Source organism: Gavia stellata, chromosome 22 (genome assembly GCF_030936135.1).
Source record: "Gavia stellata isolate bGavSte3 chromosome 22, bGavSte3.hap2, whole genome shotgun sequence".
NCBI classification, from domain to species: domain Eukaryota; kingdom Metazoa; phylum Chordata; class Aves; order Gaviiformes; family Gaviidae; genus Gavia; species Gavia stellata.
This window is the reverse complement of record NC_082615.1, coordinates 13379721-13390269: the sequence shown is the minus strand read 5'-3', so window position 1 is coordinate 13390269 and position 10549 is coordinate 13379721. Positions and strand designations below refer to the sequence as shown.

Sequence of the window (10549 nt, the reverse complement as noted above, 5' to 3'; positions counted from 1 at the left end):
AGAGGGAATGGGTTACGGGATGGGGCACGGGAGAGGGATGGGGAATGGGAGAGGGAATGGGGTATGGGACGGGGCGCAGGAGAGGGAATGGGGTACGGGATGTGGTACGGGAGAGGGAATGGGGTACGGGATGGGGCATAGCAGGGTGCCGGAGGCGGGTTATAGCAGGGGGCACAGCACGGTGCCTCCCTCCTGCCCCGCCGGGCTCGCAGCCCCCCCTCCGCCGCCCCGCCCCGCCCCGCCCCGCCCCGCCGCCACCGGCCGGGGCGCGGGGCCCGGCCCAGCCCGGCCCGGTGCGGCTCCTCCCCGCGGGGCGGGGCGGGGCGGGGCGGGGCGGGGCGGGGCGGGGCGGGGCGGGGCGGGCGGCGGCCGCCGGGAGCTGATAAAAGCCGGTGCGGCCACGGCTCCGCGCCGCTCTCCGCGCCCGCCGCCCGGCTCCGCGCCCCCGCCGCCGCCCGCCCATGGTGCTGCCCGGCCCGCCCAGCATGTCCCGCTCCGAGGAGGTGCACCGCCTCACCGAGAATGTCTACAAGGTGAGCCCCGGCTACAGGTGCCCGCCCCGGGGCACCGCCGCGCCTCAGCGGGGATTTCCCTTTGATTTCAGGGGCTCCTCCGCCGGGCGGGGCCCCCCCGCTCCCTGCCCGGGGCTGCGCTCGGGCTGCGGGTCCGGAGCGCGCGGAGCCGTCGGGGCGGGAGCGGCTGCCCGGGCCCCACCGCTCCGGAGCCGGCTGCGGGGAGCAGCCCCGGGCGCCCCGAGACCCCCCCACGGCCGCTGCGCTGCGGGGGGGGGCGGGAGCCCGCGTGGGAATCGGGCGCATCCCACGCGCGGGCGGTGCTGTCCCCAAATCACCTCGGTCCGGGGCCCCCGCTCGCCCTTCTGTGACAACCGAAAGCGATCGGAGCCTTTTCTGGGTCTTGGTCGTAGCTGGAGTTTCTGAGTATCTCGATTTCTATGTTTTCTGCTTCGCTCCCAGTGTCGTGGGAAAAATACAATAATTTATGGGCTTTAATTTTCCTCGCGAAGGAAGTGATTTCTGCTCTGCTGGGTCCTGTGACCAAGTCTAATAAAACCTTTCTAGCCTAACATGTAATGCAGGATGTCATTTGTTAAACTGGAAAGCTTGCATGATTTCCTGCGTTTTAAGTGGTTGGATTGAGTTACCTGGGAGCATTAAGCAAGGAAAAAAAACCAACACTCTGATAGAAAAATTTAGTACAAAAAATACCAAGGTAGTGAAGTTCTAAAGTCTTGGGTTTGGGGATCCTGGGGCGTAACAGCAGCTCAGACGGAGCCAGAATCTTGGCTGCTCGGAACATAGAGCAGGTCCGCGAACGGAGCCTTCCGGTTATGGCGTTTGACTGCAGCTGGGGCTTGGGTGTCCGGGACCCCCTCCCACCCTCTAAACACAGCTGATGTACCCGCACTCACCACCGTGCGGGTGGCTCTTGGACTTGGGCAGCGCCGCAGGGCAGAGCCCGGCACCGCGGGGTGTTGATGCGGCCAGGTCCCTCCCAGGGAGCCGAGTGTTTACGTATCAGCACAGCTTGGCTCCGGGAGCTGCCTGGGAAACGGGGCGAGAGCTGCCGGAGCTCGTCACCCGGCCCTGCCAGTCCCCGGGACTGAGTGACAGTGTGGTTGGTCTGGGGACAGTTGCTGGGAACAATTTCAGCTGGTGACTCAGTAGTTGGAGGCGTGTTGTCCTCGAAGAACTGTGCTAATGGCAGGTTTGTAGAGCAGGTCACAATTTCCCCCGGCGCAGCCCTGTAAGGAGCGTGCGGGGCGGCTCGTGGGCCATCGCAACAACTGCGCTTAAGTGATGCTCGTCCCCCCGAGACGAGGGCTGAAGGCAGGTTGGGCTCTTCTCTTGCCTCTGACCATCGGCTTCATCGTTCCTGTGCTGTGCGAGCCGCGGGTCTAGAGATGGAGCAGAGCGCCCTTGGCCCGGAGCAAGCGGCAGCGCCGTCTCCATCGAAGCCTGGCTGATCTGGCTGGAGGGCAGAGGGTGCACGGCGGCCTCTTGGCACCGAGAGCCAAAGATGGACTCAAGAGGAGTCCAAAGGTGTGACTATCACTGAACACTTCAATTTCTGGGTATTTTAGTGGGGTGTAGGGAGTGAGGACGTGGAGCTGGAGGCAGATCTCGCGGTTCTACCCACCATCAGTGTCTCTGTGCTGGGAGCTGGAGGACGGTCCTGACTCCATTAGCGTTTCCTGCAGTGAATGAGGAGTCTTTTTTCCTCTGAAGACCACGATGCTTTTCTTGGCCTCTGGAGATGTGTGATATGGGGTGCATGCAGGTTTGCCTGTTTCTTTGAGGACTTCTGTGACCTCCTGGAGCCCAGCACGAGGGCTGGAGGCTCAGGGACTGTGTGGACTCTCTGGAGTTCCATAAGCTTTGGAGTCTCCCAGTCCAAAATGAGCCCCAGTGCTTCACATCCCCATCGCTCAAGTATTTTCTTCTGGCATGTGCAGTAGCCTGTACACGGCCGTGGTCAGGAGGAGACAACCCCGGGGAAGGGGGACGATGCCGGGGGAGCTTTGGCCGTTGCATCCTCACAGCCGCTGAACCCCACGCCACAGGGCTGCGGGATGGGCGGCAGCCCCACACTTCGCTTCCAGCCGCTGCCGTTGTCTTGCCGGGGTTCCGACAGCAGCCGGACCAGGGGCTGGAGCTGGTTCCCTGCAAGGTCTGGAGCAGGAGCAGGCAGCTCTCCATGGCTGCTCCCCGTGCCAAGCACTCTCTCCGGTGCTGGCTTTCCCAAGGCATTCTGCTTGGGAAGCCCATTGTAATTGTTTTCCAGAACCAGCGCTCGCCCTCGGAGTGACTGTGTTAATGAGACGGTGGAGGAGCTGTCAGCCGCCCCCTTGCCGATGCTGCTGCTACAGGCAGCTGCCTACACATGTGTAGTAATTACAGAGGGAGACGGAGGCTGCTGGCACCTTCCGCCAACGTAATCCCACCTTCCCTGGCGCTGATTCACTCACATGGACCCCGTCGTAGCGGCACAGCTGCTGGGCTCTGCCGTGAGCACGGGGGGCCGAAACCTCTCCGGCTGTGGGTGCGGGGTCGGGCAGCTCGGCGGAAGGACGGCTCTCCGGGCTGCTCCCCGTGCAGCCGCTCCGGAGCTCCGCTCGTCCCTTGCACAGGATTGTCTATTTGCAGAAAGGAGGGACCAGCAATTCTTCCTTCCCCCAACGACAAATCTGTCTCTCTTATGACAGGTTAGATTATTGCCGCTTACAGGCTAACCTCCATTTCATTTTAAAGCTATTTCTTCGCGTGGAAGATCATTTTGCAATGGTGTATGAATAGCTCCACGTTTGAAGAGGTGTTTGCTTAAAAACACCCCAAACTCAAAGCCTAATTGTCTTGCACAAACGCAGGCATAATTCCCGATAGTCATTTGCTACACATCAGCTGTAATAAATGTTATTGCCGGCGTAACAGCCTCTTGCTTCATTATCTCCAAGGCCAGAGGGAAGGGGAGCGATTCTTGCTCAAGTGAATCAGAAGGGAAATTGTGGGTGGCTTGGTGTGTTTGGCAGCGGAGGGACGATGTGGTGAGACAGGAGGAAGGAGCTGGCCCCTGGAGTCAGCCTGTGCCACCCCTGAATTCCATGCACTGTGCTCTCGCTGTCTCCGCTCCCTGCGCTGGGGCTTCCCGCACCCCAGATGTGGGAAATCTGTTGCCTGGGCACCGGGGCTCTGAGCTGACCGGGGCGGTCGGCGGCACCGCTGCAGGGCTGCGATCAACGGCTGAGTCTGGAGCGAGGCTTTGTGCTGGTCCGGCGCAGCGTGGGGGGCTCAGCTCCGGCGCTGCCGCATGGCTTGGCACTGGGGTGGTGATGTGGGGCTGCCCTCGCCTTCTGCTGCTCCATCCCCGCTGCGGGTGTACGGGGCTGCTGTGGGCCCGGAGAGTGGTTTCTGACCTCTGCTGAGATGGTACATCTCCCAACTGTTGAAACTTGTGGATCAAGTGTTATAAAGCAGGTAGCTCCTAACCTGCCTAATGTAGCCCCAAATCGCTTCCCCTGCTGCCTGCAGCTCCTGCTGACGAGAGGTGCTGCTCCCTGGGATGGCGGCAGCCGCTGGCTTTGCCTTCGGTGCCTTGCTGCGTTGAGTCTGTTCGTGGCTAAGGTTTCACGCCCGTGCTGCTCGTGTTGCAGGGCAGGGTACGGCACAGGCCAGCGCAACCCGAATGCCTGCGGCGCCGAGCTCTGGGAGCTGAAGGCTTTGGCCGAGCCGAGCCCCTTGGTGCGAGGTCTGCGGGGAAGGGGCTGGGTGACCGTCCCAGCTCGGCAGCGGAGATCCCAACCCTGGGGGGCTGGGGGACGGGTCTGCCTTGCAGGGGTGACGGCACGAGGTGTTCCCCAGCGGGTGCTGGGGGGGTCTGTGCACCGTGCAGGTCCCCGTTCCAGCTTCCTTCAAGCCCGGACCCGATGACGAAGACATTCAGCGCTCTACCCCTGAAACCTGGGTCCCTTCATCCTCTGACACGACACAAGTAGAAATTAAATGACATCAGATGTGGACCCTATTTTTTTTCAGATTCCCTTGCTCCTGAGCTCTTTCTCCAGTAAAGATTGAGCTGTCTGGCTTTGGGGCAGGACCTTGTGAGAGCCCTAGCTGGAGGACCACGGCTCAGCCCTTCCCGCGGGCTCGCAGGGAGCTTTGGGAGCGCTCGGCGAGGTGGGCTCGCCAGTGGCGAGGGAGGGGTATTCAGCACAGCAGCCGTCAGCGGCTCGGGTTGTGAAACGCTGCTGCTGTGTTGTGTGTTATGGTACACGGAGATACCGGGGACTCTGGCTGGATGGGGATGTTCCCGGCGGCAGAGCTGCGGGGTGGGTGTGTGGTAAGCAATTGAAACCAGCCCCGCTGACGAGTCCAGCGAGGCTCCCCTCCCAGCAGAAACTTGGCTCTTAAAACTACGGGGCTGTCTTCTGGTGGCGCAGGGCAGGATGTGCCGAGACGGAGGCAGCGCTGGGGTTTGTTTGGGCATTAAATATTAATACAGATATAATGAAAGCATTCCTGGAGCAGGGCTGACCCATTTAGAAACAAAACTTCCTTATAGCTGAGCCGCTTTCGCAGCGTGATTGTGGTGTAGTGGAGAGTCCCCTGGTGCTGCCCCTCTCATGGCACGTGTCATGGTCACATCATGTCCTGCTGTCACCCATGAGTCACCCAGGAAAGCTGTGGGTGCCAGGCTCAGCTCAGGCCACTGCGCAGCATCGGTCTTGCAAGGAGCCATCGCACCGTACTGCTGCCTAAGGGCATCGAAGAACGGCACCAGGAGAACACTGAAGTTGTTTTTAGCTCAAAGCCCATCCCTTGCGTTGGCTGAGGTGTCGGGGATGTCCCCAGTGAGCACTGCCCAGGCTGTCCCTGCGGCGGGGGGTGGCTGGGAGAGGAGCCCGGGGCACGGCGCACGCTGCGGCATTCATGGTGATGCTCATCCCTTGGTCAAATCCAGGAGCCTCCTCACCTCGATCCCTGGTTGTGCGGCCTGTTGCTGTGTGGAGGAGAAACTCGATGGGAAGTCTGGCTATAACTATGGCACTGTCATCGGGGCAGCATGTACGTTGCTGATGGCCTGACACAGCCGCGCGGGGTGAGGTCCTGCCCCAGCTGTGCGGGGATGCACCGCAGCTGGTGCTGCCGGTGGTGCAGAGCCCGGGTGCCCGGCAAACCGCGGCCACTGACCCTCTCCTGCCCCAGCAGAGCAAAGCAGCGCCTGCTTTTTATTTCGCTCGGTCTTCGGTTTCAGGAGCTACCTGGGAGGCTGCGGGGACGGAGCTGGGGAGAACTGTGCAGCCTGTTGTTAAATTTTTTTAAAAGCCCTTAAGGAGGGGTTGTGCAGGTCTTTCCTATGCAGGAGAAACCTGATACAACCTGAACCGGCTCCATTTCCAGCTTGTTCTTGGAGGACTTAAACTTTTACTATTAGGGCATCGGAGCAGCCGGTAGATCCTTGCTGTAGCGTGGAGCGCACTTAGAGGGGATGGATGGGGACCTGATTTTCTATTGCCTCTTCTCCCCCTAATTCAGCAGGACTACGTCCTGGAGACCTCGTGCTTTGCATTAGTTTCATTTTTGGCAGCTGAATAAAGCCATGCCAATCCCAGAGAGCTGAGTGGTATTACCCAGGGAATTCAGTGCAGTGGAACAAAGCAAAGCCCTTTCAACCTTTAGCTGCCAGGTTTTTTGTCTGTGTTTTTCTAAACTCTGCCCAGGCGGCGCGTGGAAGGCAAACAACTTGTGGGCGGTGCTGATGGAGCAAAATTTGAGGGAGAACGAGATTTGCTTTCGTTACCGGAATTTTGCTGAATATCGGCTTTGCCGTAGCGTCCCGCAAACCCGGCCGCCCCTCGCCAGCTGAAGCAAGCCCTGCCGCAGCCGCGGGGCACCTCGGCCCTCCCCGCTCCACGGCGGGGGCGGCCGGGGGGTGCATCCATCCCTGCGCCGGCGGCGCGACCCGCAGCGTCAGGGGAGCGGTCGCAGCATTTTGCTGGCTGACTTGGCTGTGCGAAGTCATCGCTTGTTGAGCGTATTCTGTGACGTAAATACGGGTGTTTTTCAGTATTTCTCCTTAGCAGCTGGTGGCTTTTCAGCTTCTCGCTTGGAGGGGACGGGAGGGTGTGCTCGTTCCGGTGGCACCTTCCCTTCCCACCTGGGAGTGAGAAGAAGGCTTGAGAGACTCTATTTTTATCTCTGTAGCGAAGAGCACTTTCCAACGCCCTCGTCCTGCCGGGCTGTTTTTCTTGGACTCTCCAGAGAGTCTTAAACACACTCACTTTGAGCAAACTTCCTCCTAAGGTTTCATGAATTTTACTTGGCCAGCAGAGAGTTGCCTCCCCCCTCCTCAGCTGATCAGTGGGACCCTTTCTGGGGGCTTTTTTCTCTTTATTTACTGCTTTTCAGTGGCCGTGGTCGGTCGGTGGGGAGTGGGGTCCTGCCCCGAGTGGTGCCAGCATCCGCGAGGGCTGAGCCATGCTTTGGTTCCCTCCAGTTTGGGGAAGATGCGCTGAATTTTGGAAGGGGGTTTCCGTGAATCTGTGCCACCACGTCTGTCCCCACAAGACCCGCAGATCGAGAGAGCAGCTCGGCTGCTTTAAGCCTTCGGGCACGGCGCTGCCCTCCCCGGGGCTGCTTGCCACCATGGCCATCTGTGCCCGCGCGCAGCGTGCCGTGCCGCGGGGATGGCCGATGGTCGCCGGTGCTCCTGCTCTGTGGATGATGCTTTTTGTCTGCAGATCCTATTCCATCCATTCGCTAAGCTTTGTGCTTCAGGAAGATATGTTTACACAGGCACTGCTGCGAAAATAATTTTATTTATATATACACGTATACATACATATACATAAACACTTACTGCACTTAACCTAGCAAACTGTTTAAAAATCACTTCCCCACAGAAATTCTGCCAATATTTCTTCTGCATAAATGTTGTTGAGCCTCAGACTGCTCAGGCTGAGCTTGAGCGTGGTGGAGGCTGTAGCCACGGCTCTGCCGGCAGCGGGGACGTGTCCATGTCCCTGCCCCAGCTGCGGGCAGTGGGGACGTGTCCCTGTCCCTGCCACAGGCAGCGATCCCACGCCTCCAGCCACTTCGTGGGATAACGCCGGTGGATTTCTTGACCGATGTTAAACATGACATGGGAAGGATGGAGCAATCCTCGTCAGTCTTAATTAACTCCTGCGCAACTGTCTCCTACAATTAGGGAAAACAACTCGCTACGTGGCTTGTTGCTACAGGTTAATTTTCTCCTTCCGAGCTGAGCATGTTCGCTAAACTGCTCTGTGCTGCCCCAGCGCAGCTTCCACGTGCGCCGCGTTGCTGCGCAGCTTGACCCGCAGCCTTAATTAGCAGGGAAGTTTCTCGTTAGCCTGGTGCTTGCCTGTCAGATCTCCGGGAATCGTCTTCTGCCCTTTGCAGGGCTGCCGACGGTGCTGCGGGATGCACCCGAAAGCAGCGAGAGCCACTGGGGCAGTGGGATGATGGCACCGCAGCTTGGGCTGCGCTGGTGCTGCGGCCTCGGAGCAGCCGTCCTCGACCCGCGGCTCCAGCTGGCAGCGGGGGCTGCTGCCCTGTGCTCCGTGGAGGATTAAAAGGATTTCTCTCCAACAAATGCCAGCACCTAGGTGATGCCCCCCGCTCCGAGCTGGTGTCCTGCCCGGGTTCCTGCTCACTGAAATGAGAAAACGGCTCTTTTGACCCGGGGAAGGCGCTGGCTGAGCCTTCCCCACGTGCACCCGCAGAAGAAAATTAAACTGTCACACTCTCCAAAGGCCAGGCAGCAGGAACTCGGGATAAAAATGCCTCAGGCAGAAAATGAGCTTTATAGTGTTTGGCCAGCTTCGGATGAGGTGACAGATGCTTAATCAGCTTATTCGCCATAAGTGTCTGTCTGCCGTCTTCCCTCCCCTTCCCGGGATGGGACGCTGCCAGCAGCGTGGCGTGGGGGTGCCTCGCTTCCCGGGGGGAACGCCAGTGCATCCCTGCTCGGGGTATGTGGGGACATCTTGGCATTAAACTTCATTTTCTGCCGGTACCCTTGGTGGGAGGCTGTCCCCGAGCTGGGGCAGGGGCTTGGCACCGGCTCCGGGGCTTCCTCCGCTGCAGCCGGGCTTGGTCCAGAGGTCGGATTCGCAGGGAGAGAATGGAGATTTTGTTGTCTCTTCCACAGCTCGGCTGGGAATGGGTGTCTGGTTTTAGAGATGCTATCAGGGCCGGGGATTGAATAGCTCTGGCAGGGAGGGTCAGCGGCTGCCCCGCCAAACGTACAAAGAGCCGTTCTTCTTTGTGATCCGATTATTCCTTCCCCCCGTGTTTAAATAAGGACCTTAAAGCGAGGGAGGAAAAGCTGTCAGACAGCGCTTCTGGTGTTCACCGACACCCTAATTCGTGCGTTTATAGGCAGGTGGAAAGTGGCACCAAGTGCTTTGAGACCGAGGTGTAATTCCTTGCACATGGCTTCAGCCGTGGCTGGCGCCGGCTCAGTGGGGACGGTGGTGGCTTTATTCTGTCCTCAGCTCCTTGGGGGTTACTTTGAACACTGCTCTTCAGCCCTTTCTTGTCCGTGATAGACCAAGCTGGTGCTGCTCTCCGGGGCCATCCGGGAGTTGGGACATCACCAGCCATCATCTCCCAGACCTCAGGTCAACTTCGTGGCTGGTCTGAGGGCCATTGCCTGCTGTCTCAAACAGCCACTTAACAGTGGTTATTATGGTTATATTGGCCATATCTGATAATTATCTGATTTGGGGCATTCACTTATCTCTTACAGTGAGGCGTCTGTGCCAGGTATCTCGGGCTGGGGCACTGCAGAGCCACCTCGTTACTGACCCTCTGCCTCGTGGCGTTCAAAACCCAAGCTTGGTCTTCCTCAATAAAGCTGTGGGATGAAGGGAGGATACCTGGGGCATCTTCACCCCGCTGCGTCCGGGCTCTGCTCTTGCCTGGTGCCGGGGCAGTGCCGACGGCAGCTGCTGGAGCTGGCGTGGGGAAGAGCCCTCTGGAGAGACTGTCCTTGGTGAGAGGTGAAGGTGCCTCCAGCCCTCTCTCGCCAAGGGCTGGAGGAGGCACGGCTTGAAGTGGTAGCACGGGTTGTTGCATTCAGCTGACGTCCTGGCTGCGCTCGATGGCTCTTATCGTCGTGTTTGGTTTGGCGTTAGGCTACTTCTGCACTGCCCCGATCCCGTACTTTCGAGTTACCCCAAACGAGAAGAATATTGGCCCTTCCAGGCCAATAGGACCATTGCTTTTGTGCGTTATTTGCAATACATGGGTATACGTAAGGCTTCTCGGTGTAAACCCAGCATCCTCTCGCGGACGTCGGGAAGCTTGGGTTGAGTGGCTGTGAGGGGTGTGGGAGGATATTTTGCTCTGGTTTTGCATTTATGAGCATGGAGTTCAGCGGAGCTGCTCTGCCCGGCTCCTGGTCATCTCTGCTAACCCCTGATGGTGTTCTTCTTTTCCCTTTAGACGATCATGGAGCAGTTCAATCCCAGCCTCAGGAATTTCATTTCTATGGGGAAGACCTATGAAAAAGCCTTAGCAAGTAAGTGAAACTGTGCTGCTGATGTGTTCGTTGACGAAACGCTGGGGGCTGCAAGGCTGGTGAGGGTCTGGCTGGGCAGCATGGCCTCGGAAGGGAGGGAAGGTGGAAAACCAGCTTGGGATGCTCTTTGTTCCCAAGGGGAGGAAACTGGGGAGGTGGTTCTTGGCCCTCGACGCAAAGCTCACGTCGTTAGGACATGGAAGGCATGCGCCTGCTGCGGGGCCGCGATGCGGAAAGGATTCGAGTGATAAAATGTTGGCAACTGGACAACAAATGCATCTCCAACCAGTTTACCTTTAAATGTTACTTTAAAACATTTAGAATTAAGATATTGAGTTCTATTTAAAGGTGTGTTATTGAAATGTCCAAAAGGCCCAGAAGAATGCATTGGAAGAGAAGGAAAAAACCTAAAAATATTGGTGGCGGCTCTTGACTGGGAATATAGGGTCCTATTGGGAGCCATTGGGGAGGTGTAGGTTTAAATGAT

General features: G+C 58.6%; 1 protein-coding gene across 4 annotated transcripts in view; it reads left to right on the top strand.

Annotated features, from left to right (window-relative positions):
- The first annotated feature begins 491 nt into the window (after positions 1-491).
- The window catches only part of BAIAP2 (BAR/IMD domain containing adaptor protein 2), a 47338-nt gene continuing 37280 nt past the window's right edge, over positions 492-10549 (top strand). For all 4 annotated transcript variants that reach the window (XM_059827967.1, XM_059827969.1, XM_059827970.1 and 1 more), the window contains exons 1-2: positions 492-533; positions 9987-10062. In XM_059827967.1, coding sequence (XP_059683950.1) covers positions 9993-10062 — 70 coding nt within the window. In that variant the 5' untranslated portion in view covers positions 492-533; positions 9987-9992. The remainder of the gene's footprint in view (positions 534-9986; positions 10063-10549) is intronic.